Source organism: Rhinoraja longicauda, chromosome 35 (genome assembly GCF_053455715.1).
Source record: "Rhinoraja longicauda isolate Sanriku21f chromosome 35, sRhiLon1.1, whole genome shotgun sequence".
Taxonomy (NCBI): domain Eukaryota; kingdom Metazoa; phylum Chordata; class Chondrichthyes; order Rajiformes; family Arhynchobatidae; genus Rhinoraja; species Rhinoraja longicauda.
In genome coordinates, this window is record NC_135987.1 from 20,500,783 (window position 1) to 20,522,979 (window position 22,197).

A 22,197-nucleotide genomic window follows, 5' to 3' on the forward strand; every position below is an offset into this window, starting at 1 on the left:
TCCACTGCATTTGGAAGCTCTCTCCCTTCCTTCCTTGCTTCCTTCCTTTCTCTCTCTCGCTCCCTCCCCCCTCTCTCCCCCCTGCCTCCCTCTCTCTCTCCCCCTCCCTCCCTCTCTCCCCCCCTCCTTCCCTCTCTCCCCTCCCTCCCTCTCTCCCCCCCTCCCTCCCCCTCTCTCTCCCCCCTCCCTCCCTCTCTCTCCCCCTCCCTCTCTCCCTCTCCCCCCTCCCTCTCTCCCTCTCCCCCCTCCCTCTCTCCCTCTCCCCCCTCCCTCTCTCCCTCTCCCCCCTTCCTCTCTCCCTCTCTCCCTCCCTCTCCCTCTCCCTCTCCCCCCTCCCTCTCTCCCTCTCCCTCTCCCCCTCTCTCTATCTCCCATTCCTCCCTCCCTCCCTCCCTCCCTCCCCCTCCCTCCCTCCCTCTCCCTCTCTCTCTCCCCCCTCTCTCTCTCTCTCTCTCTCTCTCTCTCTCTCTCTCTCTCTCTCCTTCTCCCTCTTTCCCCCTCCCTCTCCCCCTCCCTCTCTCTCCTTCTCTCTCTCCCTCCCTCCCTCCCTCCCTCTCTCCCCCCTCTCTCTCTCTCTCTCCTCCCTCTCTCCCCCTCACCTCTCTCTCCCCCTCTCTCTCCTCCTCCCTCTTTCTCTCCCTCCCTCCCTCCCTCCCCCCCCTCTCTCCCTCCCCCTCCCTCTCTCTCTCCCCCTCTCTCCTCCTCTCTCTCTCTCTCTCTCTCTCTCTCTCTCTCTCTCTCTCCCCCTCTCCTCCTCCTCCCTCTCTCTCTCTCTCTCCCTCCCTCTTTCTCTCCCCCCTTCCCTCCCTCCCTCCCTCCCTCTCTCCCTCCCTCCCTGTGTGCTGTACTCTCGCGTTACTGTCTGCACATCTCTGCTGCCCTGCCGCTGACAGCGAGTGCACGCAAAGCAATTGCAGCTTCCCATTTCAACATGGCCACGACCGTAACGTGTACCCGGTTTAGTGAGGAATACCAGTTATGTGAAGAGCTCGGAAAGTATGCCAGCCCTGCCCTGCCCTGCCCTGCCCACCCCTGCCCTGCCCAGCCCACCCCTTGCCCCTCATTGCCCCGTGCCCCCCATGTTACCCCCTTCCCCTATGTTACCCCCTCTAACTCCCCACTCTAACCCCATGTCTGCCTGTTTCTTCTCTCTCTTCCCCACTCCCAGGGGCGCCTTCTCCGTTGTTCGCAGATGCGTGAAATTATCCACGGGACAAGAATATGCGGCGAAGATTATTAACACGAAGAAGCTGTCTGCCCGGGGTAAGTGACCCTGTGTGTGTGTGTGTGAGAGAGGGAGGGTGGGGTGGAGGTGGAACAGTCGGGTAAGGGGGTTTCAGTAACTGGCAGCGTCGCTCTGGGTGCAATGACTTTGCAAAGTGTGGGGGTAACAATCTCTGTGCCCATTATCAGTATCCAGCCACTCTGTGACTGTCTGAGACCACAGACACAGCCAAGGAGATGCCACAGGCGTGGCTGCCCGGCGTTTTCACTGACGCCTTTTTGCCTGGTATTTGAACGTATCGCAGTAATTGTCAGTGTTGTATTCTCTGCGCCGGTCTGCATTACATGTTGTGGACCAGCCTGGGGTTAAATTGTGCATCGGGAACAATTGCTAATGCAGTGCCCAACATTTAGCCGTGCTGACTGTAGCGACCGTGAAACTTTCTAATAGGATGGATGCATCGTTATATAAAGCTGTTTGTTATGTGTGTGTGTGTGTGTGTGTGTGTGAGTGTGTATGTGTATGTGAGAGTGAGTGTGTGTGTATGTCTATGTGAGTGTGTGTGTATGTGTCTCTGTGTGTGTGTCTATGTGAGTGTGTGTGTATGTGTGAGTGTGAGTGTGTGTGTGAGTGTGTGAGTGTAAGTGTGTGTATGTGAGTGTGTGTGCGTGAGTATGTGTGTGTATGTGAGTGTGTATGTGTGTGTATGTGTGTGTGTGTATGTGAGTGAGTGTGTAAGTGTGTGTATGTGAGTGTGTGTGTGCATGTGAGTGTGTATGTGTGTGTGTGTATGTGAGTGTATGTGAGTGTGTGTGTGAGTGTAAGTGTGTGTATGTGAGTGTGTGTGTGTGTGTAAGTGTGTGTATGTGAGTGTGTGCTGAGAGGAGCGTTCTCTGTGTGTCAGTAAGCAGTCGTTAGCATCAAAGACGCAGGTACACTGTGGCGTTAAACCCACAGGTTTTTATAAAAATGTTGGGGCCTCTGACGGAACAAAACGGGACACTGCGTGAACTAAACCTCTTTTAAATAATTTAAAGAGCCAGCAGGAATTAATGGTGACCGGAACTAAATACATATTTACAGTCAATTGGATTGGTCACATTAGGATGTCATTCTGAGCTCAACTTTCCACGCCGTGGGTTCACTCACAACTCGTATTCTGCCTGGCACTCATTAAGATGTGGATTTGTAGAACCATAGCCAACTCCAGGCACTAAGCTCCGGGTCTTGTACCGAGTATTGTGTTACTGACTTCTCTTGACATCTTCCTAACCAAACACCGGCGCTTGGCCAACTGGTTGCAAAACTGTCCTATTGTGCGTTGGTTAAAATGCAATTAAAATGCTAGTGGATGCATATTAAAGTGGCGGTTTTTATTTTGCAAAATTGCAGTAGTCTTTACAAAAGAAAGGTTAGCATCAATGGATCCAGACGGGGAGATCAGTGGAGCGGCAGGGACTGCGAATGTAGACACAAAATGCTGGAGTAACTCAGCGGGTCAGGCAGCATCTCTGGAGAGAAGGAATGGGTGACATTTCGGGTCGAGACCCTTCTTCAGGCGCGGTGTTGAATTGTTTACGTGTAGTGACCTCGACACACCTTGAGATACAGAGCAACATACAAGGTGCTGGAGGAGCTCAGCGGGCCAGGCAGCATCTGTGGAAAGAATGGAGAGGCGATCTTTCGGGTTGGGACCCTTCTTCAGACTTTAGTTTAGGGAGGGAGGGGGAGAGAAAGTATGAAACGACAGAAGGGGGTGGGACAAAACCTGGGCAGGTGAAAGATTCCAGCATCTGCAGTTCCTCTGGTCTCCTTGAGGTAAATATTTTGTTTAGGAAGGAACTGCAGATGCTGGTATACACCAAGGATGGACACAAACAGCTGGAGGAACTCAGCATCTTCGGAGAGAAGGGATGGGTGACGTTTCGGGTCGAGACCCTTCTTCAGTCTGAGAGTCAGGGGGGGGGGGGGGGGGGGGGCGAGAGATACAGATGGTGATCCAGAGAGATATAGAACAAATGTTTGTAAGATACTTGGAAGCGAAGCAAAGGGTGGAGAGAGACATCCTCTGTTAACATCCTCTGTTTGTCTTGCGCCACCGGTTTGGGTTATTGTGTGTGTGTGTGTGTGTGTGTGTGTGTGTGGGGGGGGTCACTCCAACCGCAATGCAGGTGCCGACAGCACATCAGGGAGGGAGGGAGGGGTCAGTGAATTATTTGTATGACTGTGTAAGAAACAAGAGATTTTTTTTCTTTGAAGGTGGGGGGGAGAGGGAGAGGAGAGTTGCAGTACTGTCTTTGCGGTGTAATAAATTGACAAAGATACGCAGCTTGTCTCTTTCTTATCCCACCCCCCACACTCAGCCTCGTGTGATGAATCACTCTGTCCACATCTAAATCACACACTTGCTGCGACGCAGCCAGCTATTTTTACTCCTGTCTTTCCCTGCTATTTTGTTGGGCGCTGCCATTAGCTGTAAATGTCATTTGCAAGCTCCAGTATGTGTGTGTTGTGTGTGTGTGTGTGTCTCTGTGTGTGTTGTGTGTTGTGTGTGTGTCTGTCTGTGTGTGTGTATGTATGTGTTGTGGATGTGTTGTGGATGTTGTGTGTGTTGTGTGTGTGTGTGTGTTTGTGTGTGTGTGTGTGTGTGTGTGTGTGTTTGTGTGTGTGTGTGTGTGTGTGTGTGTGTGTGTGTGTTTGTGTGTGTGTCTCTCTCTTTGTGTGTGTGTGTGTTTGTGTATGTGTCTCTCTTTGTGTGTGTGTGTGTGTGTATGTGTGTGTGTGTTGTGTATGTGTGTGTGTGTGTGTGTGTGTGTGTGTATGTGTGTGTGTGTTGTGTATGTGTGTCTGTGTGTGTGTGTGTGTGTGTGTGTGTGTGTGTGTTTTTGTGTGTGTGTCTCTCTTTGTGTCTGTGTTGTGTGTGTGTGTGTGTGTGTGTGTCTCTGTGTCTGTGTGTGTGTGTGTATGTGTGTGTGTGTCTTCTGTTTGTGTGTTGTTTGTGTGTGTGTGTGTCGCTGTGTGTTGTGTTTGTGTGTGTGTGAGTGTGTGTTGTGTGTGCACGTTTGCAGTCAGTCGTTCACCTGCCATTGTCTCCCAAGTCCCTTTAAGGGAAGGAACAGACACTCAGATTCCGAAGTGCTCTTTCATTTTCAAATGAGACGCTGCCTTTGAATGAAATGCGTCTCCCTGTGTGTGTGTGATAAAGTGGGGCGATTGGCCTCCTCCTCCTCTGAAAATCCTGTGTTAATGTCAAGTCTGCACACCGTTGGATGACAGCAGCCCAGTGCTGCAGGCAATCACTGACTTCCTGGCGCTTCGACTTGAGCAAATGTGTGTTATCCCCCATCCCCCCCCCACCACCTCCCCTCTTTCCAGCGGTAAATATCAAAAGACAGCACTAGGGGCCACTCAGTAACTCGTGGTTACACACGGCTTTATAAAGAGCAGTACACAGGGCCGCTCACTCGACCACTTTGTTGTGCAACAGTGTTTGTTTAAAGAGCGTTTCGTTTTTGAAAAAAAAAATACTGTTAAATGCATCTGTGTTTTTCAGCATCTGGAAGTAGTTTCTGCAGCCGTTTCAGGATAAGTGCAGATCCGCTTTACAAGTCCAGTGTGCGTTATAAACCTTTTAAAATTCCCCATTCGGGTTTTTCCATCCTCTGCAATGCTGTGCTCTCTGCGACAGATGACTCGTTAAGTTGGAGAGTCTAAAGTGGGGCATTTTAGTTGCTGCCTGGTTTTCAGTAGAAAGGTAGCTCAACTCGGTAAAGCTGCATTTCAAACTCCACACTGCAATGCCCAGGTGCCCCGAGCCTGTTAATCCAGGCTGCTGCATATTGACATTGCGATTCATCTTGCTCTCTCCAGTTGTCATTGCACCTGTCCGCCCTTCCTGCCTGCGTTTTAAATCTCCCCACTCCTCTCTTTAATCAGCACATCTTGCAGAGGGAATACTGCACGGTGTTCTTTCAGATGAGACCTTAAACCCAGACCCCATCTGCATGCTGCAGATAGACACAGAGTGCTGGAGTCGCACAGCGGGACAGGCAGCATCTGTGGATGGAAGGAGTGGGCGACGTTTCGGGTGGACACCCTTCTCCAGAGTCCCGTCTGCATGCTGTCAGCTTGCATCACAGCTTGGTTTGGGGGCAGCTCTGCCCAAGAGCGCAGTACATTGCAGAGAGTTGTGGATGTAGCCCGGTCCATCGCCCAGACCAGGCTACATCACTGGAAAGCAATGGTGTGCAAGAACACGGAACACCTCCCTGATCTGACTCTCGTTGGCAGAGGGGACCAGTGAAGGCTGGAGGAGACTGCTGCAGCATAACAGTGTTAGGTTTGTCAATCAGGGCTAATGCTTACTTCAGGTATTCAGGAATGGTATTCACTTCAGGGGTAGTGGAAATCTTCATGATCATTAAAATCTTTGCAATCATAAATAAGGTGGCATCATTAACATATAATTGAATTGAATACATTTTATTGGCCAAGTATGTACACATACAAGGAATGTAGGAATGTAACTGCGGATGCTGGTACAAATCAAAGGTATTTATTCACAAAATGCTGGAGTAACTCAGCAGGTCAGGCAGCATCTAGGAGAAAGGGAATGGGTGACGTTTCGGGTCGAGACCCTTCTTCAGACTGGTCCGCTCAACTCCGCTCGCAAGTAACAACACGACATACAGTAAACAATTAAGAATAAAACATTAAGAGTAAGACATTATAGTTTAAACATGTGAATGAAATAAAATACCAGAGCAAAAGGAGGCTACAGTCTTTGATAGACACAAAATGCTGGAGTAACTCAGCGGGTCAGGCAGCATCTCTGAAGAAAAGGAATAGGTGACATTTTGGGTCAAGACCCTTCATCAGATGACCTGAAACATCACCTATTACTTTTCTCCAGAGATACTTTTATAAAACGCTGAGTTACTCCAGCATTTGGTGTCTATATTCAGTGTAAATCAGCATCAGCAGTTCCTGCCTTACATATAAAGCCTGTGGCTGAAAGCTAACAAAATAAATAACACAAGTTGATTTTCTTTTAGGGCAGGTATTTATTACATCCCTGTTGCTTGTCTTGTCTTTTATTGGGTATTGTTGTTACAGGCTTCAACCTAGCATTTCCTGCAGGATACAGTGTTTTTATTGGGAGCAGAGATGGTGCGGTTTCCACTTTTATGTTCTGTGATTCAATGTGGTGCATTAAAATACCTGCACACGATGGAACTGTTCCCATTTTTTACAGCTCATAAACCATGAGCTTGTCAAGTCGTAGTCGGATTCTACATTTAAAACTGGAATTGAGCACAAAATGCTGGAGTAACTTAGCGGGTCAGGCAGCATCTCAGGAGAGAAGGAATGGGTGACGTTTCGGGTCAAGACCCTTCTTCAGACTGATGCCAGGGGAGGGGGAGATACATAGATAAGGAAGTGTTAGGTGTGAAACAGGACAAAGGGGAAGGAGCTCAAGGAAAATGTAGAAATATAGTCAGATTCTACACTTAAATCTGAAATTGAACACTTTGAGTTAAGGTGAGAGGCAGCATGGAAACAGGCCCTTCAGCCCACTGAGTCCCTGCTAACCCTCAACCACCCATTTACAGTCACCTTGCATGAATCCTATTTTTATTCTCGCCACATTCGCATCAGCTCCTGCCCTGGTTCTATCATTCATCTACACACTAGGGACAGTGTCTGTTAGCTAAGCAACCCACACATGTTTGAGATTGTGAAGAAATCTCAGCATCCCGAGGAAACCCACGCTGTGACTGGGAGAACATGCAAACTCCACACAGACAGCACCCAAGATCTGGATCAAACCTGGGTCTCTATCACTGTGAGGTAGAGACTTTACCAGCTGCGCCACTGAGGTATCAGTAGGGAGGAGTAACTTTATAGTTACTAAAGATTTGACTGTGCTAATTAACTTAGTGGAATCTTGCATAGAACACAAAGTACTGGAGTAACTCAGGGTGTTGGGCAGCATCTCTGGAGGACATGGATAAGCAACGTTTCGGGTCTGAAGAAGAGTACTGACCCAAAACGTCACCCCTGCATGTCCTCCAGAGATGCTGTCTGACCCCCAGAGTTATTCCAGCACTTTGTGTTCTACTGATGATAACACCAGGTCTGACAGAAACTGCGTAGGGATTGTATTTTGTGTCAATGGCCTTTTATTCACAGTCTGAAGAAGGGTCCCGACCTGAAACGCCATCTATCCAAGTTCTCCAAAGATGCTGCCTAATCCGCTGAGTTACTGCAGAGCGTTTTCTTTGTGATTTATGCCACCTCTTACTGTGATGTGGGACCCAGACTCAGTAGTGTCCCGAGAATGCTGCAATCAAAATCCTATTTTGTATTAATCGAGGTACAGCTAGTGAAACCTTTCATGTTTTACCTCAGTTTGGGGATTTTTCTTAAGCGAAGCAAACTGCAAATTTCATCGAAGATAGACACTTAAAGCTGCAGTAACTCAGCGGGTCAGGCAGCATCTCTGGAGAAAAGAAACAGGTGACGTTTTGGGTTGAGACCCTCCTTCAGACTGAGAGTCTGATATTTTAATCGGTCTCCTTTGTGTCTGGTCAAATCAAGAGTCCAGAGTGTTTCATTGTCATATGTCTCAGACAGAACAATGAAATGCTTACTTGCAGCAGCACAACAGAATATGTAAACACAGTACACTGTAAACAATATAATAAACAAGAAAAAAAGTTCAGTGTGTGTGTATATCATCATCATCAGCGGTCACTCGAAGCGAGTATGACTGTCCTCTCCATAGGGTGGGACGCCTGTGTGTGACGTTGTTTAACGTGGGGAGACTGGTGCACAGACAGCCACCACACGGTCCTTGACAGATCTGGGTCAGGATCCAGTGGCGTGGAGTCCAAAGCGACTGGGGACCCTTTTCTGCTGCAGCCTCCATCCATCCGCCTTCCCAGCCGTTGTGACGCTCCACTAAAGTCAGCCATCATCCTCCCTCCGCCTGTTCCACCGTTGAGGTCTTGGTTGGATTGCTCTTTGTCAGGGACCTCCCCCTCGACCTTACCGCCGTGGGTGACCCTACCAGGAGCCTAGCTCCAGACGGCATCGCTCTCAGGATCTCAGGGCCACACAGGCTTCTCCACCATGACAAGGTGACAATCCTTGGAGAGGGTGTACATACATATATACACATACACTCACACACACACATACACATATATAACACACACACACACACACACACATAACACACACACACACACACACACACACACACACACACACACACACACACACACACACATATATAACACACGCACACACACACATATATAACACACACACATATATAACACACACACACACACACACACATATATAACACACACACACACACATATATAACACACACACACATATATAACACACACACACACACTCACACACATACACATATATAACACACACACACACACATATATATAACACACACACACGTGCACATGATAACTGAACAAACTACTTGGTCTTTATTCACAAAATGCAGGAGTAACTCAGCAGGTCAGGTAGCATCTCAGGAGAGAAGGAATGGGTGACTTATTTTCGGGTCGAGACCCTTCTTCAGACCCAAACCTAAACTACTTGGTCTAATTGGCATCTTCATGTAACCAAGTGAATGAATAATCTTCCTCTGACTGACACGTTCCTGTATATTTGGTCTCACAGCAAGCTTCCTCCCCTTTTGCCCATTATTGCCTCCCACTTTGTTTAGTTTGTTAGATACATTGGATAAGTTAAGTGCCACTTCTCTAAAAATACTCTGAATAAGCCAACCAGATTTTTCTTCAGGCAGTCAGAACCAGCTGGGTATTGGAAGGAGGAAGTCATATTATTGTCACCAGACGTTGCAATTGAACTCAAACACTTTGCTGCTGCAAATGCATGCTAAGTCTTTAATGTACAGCTTGGTCCGAAATATAATACTCAATATCTGTAACGAGCAACGGCTGAAAATATAATTGAGAAAGTGGTCATGAAGGCTGAGCGAAGATAAATCTCCATAATTAATATGCAGGAAAGAACTGCAGATGCTGGTTTAAATCGAAGGTAGACTCAAAATGCTGGAGTAACTCAGCGGGTCAGGCAGCATCTCAGGAGAGAAGGAATGGGTGACGTTTCGGGTCAAGTCCCTTCTTCAGTCTGAGGTAGGGGCTCGACCTGAAACGTCACCCATTCCTTCTCTCCAGAGATGCTGCCTGTCCCGCTGAGTTACTCCAACATTTTGTGTCTATCTCAATGAACAATATTGGTGTCAGGCTTTTACCCGAAGATGAACTCGGGTCAGCAAATGTGTCGTATCTAAGACTGCTTATTTTCAGCTCATTAATAGAAAAGCAAATGCTGGATATACCTTTTGAAAATGCAGGAAGACTCAGCGATTGTGTGGAGAGAAGCCTGTTGAAGCTCTCCCCAGCATTTTTGGATTTTATTCCACTTCTGTAGTTACACCTCCTCCCCTGTTGAAACTCCCAACCATTGCCCTGTTACTAGTTGATAGACACAGCATGAAAACAGGCCTCTCGCCCACCAAGTCCATGCCGACCATCAATCACCCCTTTACACTAGTTCTAGGTGATCCCACTTTCTCATCCACTCCCTACGCACCAGACGCATTTTTTCAAAGCCAATGTCTTTGGGATGTAGGAAGAAACTGGAGGAAATGTAAGCGGTCATGGGAAGAACGTGCAAACTCCACACAGACGGCACCCGAGGCCAAGATCAAACCAGGGTCTCTGGCGCTGTGAGCAGCAGGTCTACCCACTGTGCTCCGAGCCACACTTATCCTTTAGGCTTGACTACTGCAATATGTTTCTGTGTTGCCTAGGTTATTTTAAGGCCCTTAAGGAACTACTTCTCCTGTCCACACATGCAGACGTTGGAGGCATGTTTAAATAGCTTCATGTTTACAAATGCCTCAGTCCCAAGATTGAAGTGGGTTTGGGTGCTTGAATGTGGGATTATTAAAGTGTACAGTGCCAAGATACCTCTTTTAAAAAAAGGTGGCCGATGCACTTTTTCTGGGATTTCGCCGAACAGCATGTAATATTATGGAAAAAAAAACATAGTGCTGGAGGAACTCAGGGGCAAGGCAGCATCTGTGGAGGGAATAGACAGGCAACGTTCTAGATCGAGACCCTTTTTCAGACTGGTAGCAATGTCCATCAATTTCCGCACAGATGCTGCCTGACCTGCAGAGTTCCTCCAGGATTTTGTTTCAAGATTCCAGCACCTGTAGTCTAGTGACGCCATGTAATGTTGTAATATGCTTCATTCTGGCAAAGGAACGCTGGTCCAATTACATTGAGAAGTCTACAAAATAAACACTCCTTTTATTACCTTTTATGTAACGTGGTCGATAACAGAAACCTGAATCAGCTCTTTATCCAATCCCTGCTTCATTACATTCTCTCTGCAGATGAGAGCAAGCAATCTCCTCTCCTCTGAGGGGGCAGGAATATGGGGGAGAGGGGCAGGACTGTGGGGAGAGAGGGGGCAGGAATATGGGGGAGAGGGGGCAGGAATATGGGGGAGAGGGGGCAGCACTCTAGGGGTGGCGCAGCGGTAGAGTTGCTGCCTTACAGCGAATGCAGCGCTGGAGACCCGGGTTCCATCCCGACTACAGGTGCTGTCTATACGGAGTTTGTACGTTCTCCCCGTGCCCTGCGTGGGTTTTCTCCGAGATCTTCAGTTTCTTCGCACACTCCAAAGACGTGCACGTTTGTAGGTTAATTGGCTTGGTAAATGTAAAAATTGTCCCTAGTGGGTGTAGGATAGTGTTAATGCGCGGGGATCGCTGGTCGGCGCGGACCCGGTGGGCTGAAAGGGCCTGTTTCCGCGCTGTATCTCTAAACTAAACTCCTACACAAGAGCCAAGAGTCGTCAAGAGTGTTTAATTGTCATATGTACCAAAATTGGAACAATGAAAGACTTACCTGCTGCTGCATAACAGGCCTGTAAACACCATACTCATTGATACCATAATAAAGAAAGAAAATTATTACATTAAAACGAAAACAATCTTGTTGCAAAAAGCCCCAAATCCTTGGTGCAGCCAGGCCAGTTTGTTGTTCATAGTTTAGATAGTAGTGGTATTGACCTATTGATACCAGGAGTCAGGAACGTGCATTTTCCTTCAGTCACCTCAAATACAAATGCTGATTGTCTTGCACTTTTTAAGTTTAAAAAAATGCGTGCCACATTTTTGGATCATAAATAAATTGAGGGATTGCTGTTTAGCACGGCAAAGTGACATTGAGAGAACATTTCAGCCATGCCTTTATTGAATGTGGAGGAAAATAACTGCAGATGCTGGTTCAAATTGAAGGTAGACACAAAGTGCTGGAGTAACTCAGCGGGTCAGGCAGCATCTCGCGAGAGAAGGAATGGGTGACGTTTCAATAGACAATAGGTGCAGGAGTAGGCCATTCAGCCCTTCGAGCCAACACCGCCATTCAATGTGATCATGGCTGATCACTCTCAATCAGTACCCCGTTCCTGCCTTCTCCCCATACCCCCTGACTCCACTATCCTTAAGAGCTCTATCTAGCTCTCTCTTGAATGCATTCAGAGAATTGGCCTCCACTGCCTTCTGAGGCAGAGAATTCCACAGATTCACAACTCTCTGACTGAAAAAGTTCTTCCTCATCTCCGTTCTAAATGACCTACCCCTTATTCTTAAACTGTGGCCCCTTGTTCTGGACTCCCCCAACATTGGGAACATGTTTCCTGCCTCTAATGTGTCCAATCCCCTAATTATCTTATATGTTTCAATAAGATCCCCCCTCATCCTTCTAAATTCCAGTTTCGGGTCGAGACCCTTCTTCCGACTGATGCAAGACTGACATTGAAGGGTCTCGACCCGAAACGTCACCCATTCCTTCTCTCCCGAGATGCTGCCTGACCCGCTGAGTTACTCCAGCATCTTGTGTCTACCTTTATTGAATGTGGAGCGCATATTGAGGCCGCAGAGCCCAGGCCAGCTGGTTCTGCTTCTTTAGTCTGAAGAAGGGTCCCGACATGAGACGTCACCTGTCTAATCACCTCTACCTGGTCCCTGACCCACCAGTCAGACGCTGGTTAACCCTCTGAGTTCCTCCAGCAATTTGCATTTTGCTCAAGATGCCAACATCGACAGATTGATGTGTTGACATTTGTTTCGTATGTTTCTTTTAGACATCAAATTCATTTGTGTGCACATTGTTTTGCGTGCAGTTCCTATGAGCAGCCACTTAGACAATAGACAATAGGTGCAGGAGGAGGCCATTCGGCCCTTCGAGCCAGCACCGCCATTCAATGTGATCATGGCTGATCATTCTCAATCAGTACCCCGTTCCTGCCTTCTCCCCATACCCCCTGACTCCGCTATCCATAAGAGCTGTATCTAGCTCTCTCTTGAATGCATTCAGGGAATCGGCCTCCACTGCCTTCTGAGGCAGTGAATTCCACAGATTCACAACTCTCTGACTGGAAAAGTTTTCTCTTATTTCTTCTCAAAGATGAACTCTCAAGGTTTGCTACGTTGTACAACAGAACGTGGCTGTTATGAGAAAACAATCACTTTGAAAGTATCACAAAATGCTGGAGTAACTCAGCAGGTCAGGCCGCATCTAGGAGAGAGGGAATGGGTTTTCCCTACACTTTTAACCTTGATGTGATAATGCTCTCTGCGTTTTAACTGGCCCATCAAATGTAACTTGGTTGTGTGTGTGAAGATCGAATAGAACTCTTTTTCTTAAAGTTTGATGTTTCAGGTGTATTCTTTCAAGGTATGTGAATGATATAGGCAAGGACAGCAGTATGTGCACCACTCCACACCCTTGAATAGGTAGTTTAGTTTAGAGATACAGCATGGAAACAGACCCTTTGGCCCAACGGGTCCATGCCAACCATTGATCGCTCTTTCGCACTACCATGTTATCCCACTCTCCCATCCATTCTCTACACAGTAGGGACAATGTTACGGAGGCCAGTTATCCGTGAAACGGGCACGTCTTTGGGATGTGCAGGGAAAATGGAGCACTTGGAGGAAACCCACGTGGTCACAGGGAAACATGCAGACTCCACACAGACAGCACCTGAGGGCAGATCGAACCCCGGTTTCGGTTGCTGTGCTGCTCTGTTGCTGTGCTGCTCTGTTGTAGTGCACAGGCAGGGTTGGGGTTAGTGAAGAGAGCAGTTGATACAGCAGTGCAGAAGGACAAGTGATGTATTTCCAACTGAACAGGGTGTGCTAAGTTCCTACTAGTTCCACTGTTCGCATCCTTAAATCCCTGTCGTTAACACGCCTTTCCCAGCCAACAATGGGCCATTATGGACTCCACCCTTCCTGAGGTCAGCTGTGATATTTATTCAATGTCACCATTGATGTATGGCACTTACTGTTGGAATCACAAAATACTCATTATTTCTTGCTTCAAACAGACTGAAGCAGCAGGGAGCACCTATATTCTGAACTCTGTATCTTCCCCTTTGCTCTATCTATTGTACTTGAGTTTGACTTGATTGTATTTATATGTGGTACTATCTGAATTGCCACATACAATGCCAAACAATAAAATAACACAAAGAGTCATAGAGCCGGACAGTATGGAAAAAGGCCCTTCGGCCCAACTTGCCCAAAGGCCCAAAGACTGGAGCGACTAGGCTTGTATACACTGGAATTTAGAAGGATGAGAGGAGATCTTATCGAAACGTATAAGATTATTAAGGGGTTGGACACGTTAGAGGCAGCAAACATGTTCCCAATGTTGGGGGAGTCCAGAACAAGGGGCCACAGTTTAAGAATAAGGGGTAGGCCATTTAGAACTGAGATGAGGAAAAACCTTTTCAGTCAGAGAGTTGTGAATCTGTGGAATTCTCTGCCTCAGAAGGCAGTGGAGGCCAATTCTCTGAATGCATTCAAGAGAGAGCTAGATAGAGCTCTTAAGGATAGCGGTTAGGGTGTATGGGGAGAAGGCAGGAACGGGGTACTGATTGAGAATGATCAGCCATGATCACATTGAATGGCGGTGCTGGCTCGAAGGGCCGAATGGCCTCCTCCTGCACCTATTGTCTATTGTCTTTTGCCCACATCGACCAACATGTCCCATCTGCACTAGTCCCACCTGCCTGCATTTGGCCCATATCCCTCCAAACCTGTCCTATCCATGTAGCTGTCCAAATGCTTCTTAAACATTGAGTTAGTCTCTGCCTCAACTACCTCCTCTGGCAGCTCGTTGCATACACCCACCGCCTTTTGCGTGAATAAATTACCCCTCAGGTTCCTATAAAATCTTTCCCCCTTCACCTTAAACCTATGCCCTCTGGTTCTCGATTCCACTACTCTGGGCAAGAGACTCTGTGCATCTACCCGATCTATTCCTCTCATGATTTTATACACGTGATTTTGTACGTGTGACAGTAATGAACCTATAACTAAATCTAAATTGTGGGGAGAACCCTCTGGCTAGCTTGTACATCGAAGATAGAACATACAGCATACAATAGTACAACAGAGGAACAGGTCCTTTAATCCACAGAGTCTGCACTGAATATGAGACCAAGTTAATCTAATCTCCGCTGTCTTCATGTGATTTGCTTCCCTCAATTCTCAGCCTATCCATGTGCCTATCCAAAAGCCTCTTAAATACTGGCTCGAAGGGGCAAATGGCCTCCTCCTGCACCTATTTTCTATGCCACTATCGTATCTGCCCTCTCTACCGTTCCCAACAGCACATTCCAGGCACCCACCACCCTCTGTGTATAAATAGCTTGCCCCACACGTCTCCTTTGATGCCTTGCCCTCTCACCTTAAAGTATCCCCTCTCGTCTTTGACATTTCCCTCCCGGGAGAAAAAGCTTCTGACTTTCGACACGATTTTAAACCTCTTCAGAAGCATTGCCAAACATTCCCAGCCTGCAGTACTGAGCATTTTTTGGGAACACTTTCACTGCTGTTCTGGAAATGGTTAACATGGGAAATGCTCTTCCTGTGGCAGGCACTGAAGGCAAGAGAAATCAATCCTTAATGCTTCCGTATCCTGTTTCCTCACTAGCTATGTGACATTTATCCTGGTTTGCAGTTGTAGGGTGCAATACCACATTTCTGTCAACCTACAGCAACTCGACCAATTCATCTTTATTGCCTTTAATAGTTTTAAATTAAGTTTGCAAACATTTCTCCACTTGAAGCATAAATCTTCCCTGACATCAGTGACCAAAACTGTTTCAGATTATTATAAAGCGTTGGGTTTAGTCATTCATGTTTTATTTTATGTACTTCACTGTTCTGTTATAAACTCGAGAACTACTGAAGAAGGACAGAGTATCTTGGGCAGTATTGTTCCTTTTGTTTTTGATAGTAAGAATTTGGAACATAGAACATAGAACAGTTACAATGTTCACTGGAATTAAGAAGGATGAGAGGGGATCTTATAGAAACATGTAAAATTATAAAAGGACTGGACAAGCTAGATGCAGGTAAATGCTCCTAATGTTGGGCGAGTCCAGAACCAGGAGCCACAGTCTAGGAATAAAGGGGAAGCCTCTTAAAACTGAGGTGAGAATAAACTTTTTTGTGAATTTTCTGAGAGTTATGAATTTGTGGAATTCTTTGAGATTTGTGAATTTGTGGAATTCACTGCCACAGAAGGCAGTGGAGGCCAATTCACTGGATGAATTTAAAAGAGAGTTAAATAGAGCTCTAGGGGCTAGCGGAACCAAGGGACGTGGGGAAAAGGCAGGCACGGGTTACTGATTGTGAACGATCAGCCATGATCACCATGAATGGCGGTGCTGACTCGAAGGGCCAAATGGCCACATCATGTACCTATTTTCTATGTTTCTGTTACTGCATAAGAACAGGTCCTTCGACCCGCAATGTCCATGCCAAACATGATGCCAAGACCAACTCTTATCTGCCTGCATATAATTGATACCCCACCAATCCCTGCATATCCGAGTGCCAATCCGAAAGCCTCTTAAACACCACTATCATTTCTGCCTCCACCACCACCTCTGGCAGCGTGTTCCAGGCTCCCACCGCCCTCTGTGTAAAGTAACTTGCCCAGCACTTCTCCTTCAAACTTTGCTCCTCTTACCTTACGGGGTACTGATTGAGAATGATCAGCCATAATCACATTGAATGGTGGTGCTGGCTCGAAGGGACGAATGGCCTCCTCCTGCACCTATTGTCTATTGTCTATAGTCATATCCTTGGCTCGGGTCATTAGCTCATGTCATGGAAATGAGCTACTTGTCTCCCGAGATGCTGCCTGACCCGCTGAGTTTCTCCAGCATTTTGTGTCTACCTTCATGGAAATGAGCCTTTGAACCAATGACTGTCTGACCCCAAGGCGGGCGTGTTGCACCTGAGCTAAAGGTTGCAACGTCACAACTTACCCTGGGATCAAAATGGCCTCAACGCCTATTGAAATCAGCTATTGAATTTCAAAGTGGTTGTATGTGAAATGGACTGATGTTTGAGGAAACAGTCTGGAGATGCTGGTCATTTTGAAAGACAGGAATTGTCATGGTTTGCATTCGTTCCAAAGCTCCCTTGAGTGCGAGTATTACTGTGGATAATGTTCTCCTTCATCGGGACCGCAATCTTATTGTCTCTGCGGCTTAAGCGACGTAATCCATAGACGGCTGCCTATGTAATTTGTGTGTCTCAATTTGTTGTGATGACAACTGTAGTGAAGCCCGTTCCATGTCCTTTAGCCACTGACGTAAACAATTACAGGATCACGGGATGAGTCATAGATGGAGCTTGCTCTGACAGTGTCTCTTGTTGAGTTGCTGCCTTTTGGACTGGGGGTGGAGTTGGGGAGGAGAGTGATGTTTAAACCCAGTCGCTTCCAAGCAATGGCACATTATTTCCAGACAAACAGATCAGATTGTGCTGAAATTTGATGGAATGAAACAAAACCTTAGACACAACGAACGGCGGATGCTGGTTTACAAAGAAAGTCGTAAAGTGCTGGAATCACCCGGTGGGTCAGGCAGCATCTCTGGAGAAATGGACTGGCAACACTTTTTGTTGGCGCCCTTCTTCAAACAATAACCTGATCTGCCCAATCTTTCCATCAGATCTAGTGCTCACCACTCTCATTTTCATTTATTATGGTGTGAAGTGTGAAGTGTCAAGAGTGGAGGTCCCTTGTTAAGATATTGCATCAGTTCATCTAGGTTTTGGATACAGACAGAAAAGCTTCATTTAACTATTGTGTAGGAAGGTGCCTGTCACAGTCTGTCCTGTTCACTCACCTGCTAGCCACGCCCACCACGTTAAGCCAACTCCCCTCACCTGTTCACTCACCTGCTAGCCACGCCCACCACGTTAAGCCAACTCCCCTCACCTGTTCACTCACCTGCTAGCCACGCCCACCACGTTAAGCCAACTCCCCTCACCTGTTCACTCACCTGCTCCAGATCACCAATCAAGCCAGCATATAAACCCTTCCTACACACACACACACACTCTTTGCCAGATTGTTCTTAGCCCTCATGCAAGACTCTCCAGCATTCTCTCTCGGACTGATTTCCCGTTGCCGATCCTGCCTGCTCCCGACCTTCATGCCTCGTCGTAGCCCTGGTGAACGCCTCAGTCTTCTGTCCCCGATCACGAGCAGGTAGAAATAAAGCTCATTCTAAAACTACTTCCTTGGTTCAGCGTGCTGCATTTGGGTGTACCTGCGGTCCGTTACAGTATCGCAGATGCTGGTTTACACTGGAGATAGACACAAAGTGCAGATAGAGAACAGAAACAAGCCCTTTGGCCCAACTCGTCCTTGCTGACCAAGATGCCCCATCAAAGCTAGTCCCACTTGCCCATGTTTGACCCATATCCATCTGAATCTTTCCTATCCATGTACCTGGCCAGATGTCTTTTAACTGCTGTTATTGTACTTGCGTGAACAACCTCATTTAACAGCTCGTTCCATCTACCCACCACCCTCTGTGGAAAAAGTTGCCTCTCGGGTCCCTATTAAATCTTGCCCCTCTCAACTTAAATCTATGTCCTCTGGTTCTTGATTCCCCTACCCTGGATAAAAGACTGTGCATTGACTCTAAGATGTGTAGGAATGAAAACTGCAGATGCCGATTTAAATCGAAGGTAGACACAAAATGCTGGAGTAACTCAGTGGGTCAGGCAGAATCTCTGGAGAGAAGGAATGGGTGACGTTTCGGGTTGAGACCGTTCTGAAGAATGTCATATGAGGAAAGATTGAAAAGACTAGGCTTGTATTCACTGGAGTTTAGAAGGATGAGAGGGGATCTTATAGAAACGTATACAATTATAAAAGGACTGGACAAGCTCGATGCAGGAAAAATGTTCCCAATGTTGGGCGAGTCCAGAACCAGGGGCCACAGTTTTAGAATAAAGGGGAGGCCATTTAAAACTGAGGTGAGAAGAAACTTTTTCACCCAGAAAATTGTGAATTTGAGGAATTCTCTGCCACAGAAGGCAGTGGAAGCCAAATCACTGGATGGATTTAAGAGAGAGTTAGATAGAGCTCTAGGGGCTCGTGGAATCAAGGGATGTGGGGAGAAGGCAGGCACGGGTTATTGATTGGGGATGATCAGCCACGATCACGATCAGGGGCGTCACGGTGGCACAGCGGTAGAGTTGCTGCCTTACAGCGAATGCAGCGCCGGAGACTCAGGTTCGATCCTGACTACGGGCGCCGTCTGTACGGAGTTTGTACGTTCTCCCCGTGACCTGCGTGGGTTTTCTCCGAGATCTTCGGTTTCCTCCCACACTCCAAAGACGTACAGCTATGTAGGTTAATTGGCTGGGCAAATGTAAAAATTGTCCCTAGGGTGTAGGATAGCGTTAATGTTCGGGGATCGCTGGGCGGCGCAGACCCGGTGGGCCGAAGGGCCTGTTTCCGCGCTGTATCTCTAAATCAATAAATCTAAAAATCTAAATCACAATGAATGGAGGTGGTGGTTCGAAGGGCCGAATGGCCTCCTCCTGCACCTATTTTCCATGTTTCTATGCTGCCTGACCCGCTGAGTTACTGCAGCATTTTCTGTCTACCTTGTGCATTGACTCTTGTCTATTCCCCTCATGATTGACTTACTGTAGACACCTCTACTAGATCATCCTTCAGCCTTCTGCACTGCAGGGAATAAAGCCCCCAGGTTGCCCAATCTCTCCCTGTAGCTCACGCCCTCGAGTCATGGGAACGCCCTCATGAATCTTCTCTGCGCTCTTTCCAGCATAATGACATCTTTCCTCCAGCAGTTTTGTGACCAAAACTGAACAAGGGCACACCAAGCCCAATTTGTCCAAATCAGGGCAATTAAAATCAACACATCAACCGTTTCACCAGGCGTGTCTGTTAAAGCCCTGGAACAAAGTCCACGAAGATCAGAAGATTCACCAACGCATAGCTCCATCAATTAGCTCTGTTCTGTTTCCTTAGAGATGTGTAATCTTCTTGACTTCCGCCCCTCTCCCCCTCCTCCGCAATCCTAATTCGGTGTTTTCTGGGCAGTTGCTTGTTTTCACGCAGTGAGCTCTGCTGCAAAATGACCTTCTCATTTATCTCTTTGCAGGGAGTGGATGAGAAAGTGGGATAACATAGAACTAGTGTGGATGGGTGATTGATGGTCAGCGTGGACTCGATGGGCCAAAGGGCCTGCGGGTGTAAGGGAGTAATAAGGGACAGCAAATTCTCTTACCCTGTCCCTTTGCTGTCCCTTATTACTCCCTTATTACTCCCAGACGTGCGGGTTTCCTGGTTAATTGGTTTCAGTAAATTGTAAAAATTGTCCCTTGTGCGTGTAGGTTAGTGTATGGGGTAATCGCTGGACGGCACGCACTCGATGGGCCAAAGGGCCTGTTTCAACGCTGTATCTCTAAACTGAACTAAACAAGAGGCTAAAATTAGAAGGCGGTTTGTTCCTTCTGACAAGGTTCATATCTGATTATTCTAAGCAGGACTTCTGCATTCCCCAACGTAAGAAATGTAACTTTTTCTGTGTTTTACATGGTAGTCCTAGCCCTCTTGGTTTCTCACCACATGACAGTGATGTTGGCAAGGCTTTTATGTAGGAGATGAAATCAAGTGCGGTTTTCAAGGCAGAAGAAGTGGGAGGCCACAATGTGCTGAATCATTTACTCAGCAGCTGATTGCCACAACGTTTGACTTGATGTGTTCTTCTAAGAGCAGGTTTAAACAAACAGCTGTCTAACTTTAGTCTAGTGTGGTATTAAATTCCCCAGTCCTCCCCACAACAGAAATATCAGCGACACTTGTTTGCAGGTAGGTTCCATTTATTATGAGGACAGGAATTTACATCAGGGAACATTGACACTAACTGCATGCAGAAGTGTGATTTAGATGCTGCACATATTCAGTGTCAAAGTTGTTTCCCCTACAGTATTTCAAAGACGTGCGGGTTTCCTGGTTAATTGGTTTCAATAAATTGTAAAATTGTCCCGTGTGCGTGTAGGTTAGTGTATGGGGTAATCGCTGGACGGCACGCACTCGATGGGCCGAAGGGCCTGTTTCCACGCTGTATCTCTAAAGTCCAAAGGTTTGTATTTTGTGTCCGACTCAGTTTTACTGTGTCGAGCAGGGCCACTCAAACAACAGACAACTAAAACGGTTTATTGTTTTCCACATGGTCTTTGGAGCCATCTATATATACCTGGTCTCTGTTATCCCACTTTCTCATCCACTCTCTGCACACCAGGGGCAATTTTACAGAGGGTCAATTAACCTAAACGTCTTTGGAAAACTGGAGCAGATGGAGGAAAGCAATGTGGTGACAGGAAAAACGTGCAAACTCCACATGGACAGCACCCCAAGGTCAGGATCAAACCTGGGACACTGGGGCTTTGGAACCGATTTGAGTTGGGAGTGGAAGTTCAGTGGTGACCAGGCTGGGGATGAGGAGGCAGGGGGGGGGCACTGATCTTCCCCCAGGTATCGGGGGTACGTGTCCAGTCTTCAGGAAAGAGTGTTGGGAACACACATCTATTAGCTTTAGCAATTTCTGAAGTAACTGCCTAGTTATATTTAAGCACGTATAAATTTTACTTTCTTGCACGAAAACTGTGTAGAAAGTTTTATTTATTGTGACTTGAGAAATAAAGAATTTATGGGATGCAGTTATTCGGTCAGTCATTCGTGCATGTTACACATTTGCACCTTCAGAAGGCAGTTATATTGGATTATTATCCCTGAGTGTAAACAATTTGCCACACTATTATTGCTGTGTGTTCTGCATGTGTGTGTGAGCGTGCGTGCGTCTAAAATAATATATGGGGTTGCTTAGTCAACTCATTATGTGCTTACGTTCGATTTGAGTATGTGTAACTCAGTGCACAGGGTAAGAGAATTTGCTGTCCCTTATTACTCCCATTCCGAGGATAATGAAAATCTGAGTTTCTGTAAGTAATACAGAAATAGCAGCCGCCTTCAAGTGAAATTGCACATTTTATCAGGTTGATTTCTCATTTTTCCTGAGTGAAAGGGCGTTGTCTTCTGAAAGACTGTCAGGTTTGAAAGTCTATGGAACTGATGCACTACAAAGCTCTACAATGCTGAAAACTATACTCAACTACACTCATCTTATAGAAACGTACAAAATTCTTAAGGGGTTGGACAGGCTAGATGTAGGAAGATTGTTCCCGATGTTGGGGAAGTCCAGAACAAGGGGTCACAGTTTAAGGATATGGGGGAGGTCTTTTAGGACCGAGATGAGAACGTTTTTTTTCACACAGAGAGTGGTGAATCTGTGGAATTCTCTGCCACAGAAGGTAGTTGAGGCCAGTTCATTGGCTATATTTAAGAGGGAGTTAGATGTGGCCCTTGTGGCTAAAAGGATCAGGGGGTATGGAGAGAAGGCAGGTACGGGATACTGAGTTGGATGATCAGCCATGATCATATTGAATGGTGGTGCAGGCTTGAAGGGCCGAATGGCCT

General features: G+C 46.9%; 1 protein-coding gene across 6 annotated transcripts in view; it reads left to right on the forward strand.

Moving 5' to 3' along the window:
- Nucleotides 1-812: 812 nt before the first annotated feature.
- Nucleotides 813-22,197, forward strand: part of camk2g2 (calcium/calmodulin-dependent protein kinase (CaM kinase) II gamma 2) — a 298,181-nt gene continuing 276,796 nt past the window's right edge. For 3 of the 6 annotated variants that reach the window (XM_078428654.1, XM_078428656.1, XM_078428657.1), the window contains exons 1-2: nucleotides 814-996; nucleotides 1,169-1,263. In XM_078428654.1, coding sequence (XP_078284780.1) covers nucleotides 932-996; nucleotides 1,169-1,263 — 160 coding nt within the window. In that variant the 5' untranslated portion in view covers nucleotides 814-931. Of the gene's footprint in view, nucleotides 997-1,168; nucleotides 1,264-22,197 lie in introns of all 6 variants that reach the window. The other 3 variants (XM_078428653.1, XM_078428659.1, XM_078428658.1) reach the window with 3 other exon arrangements.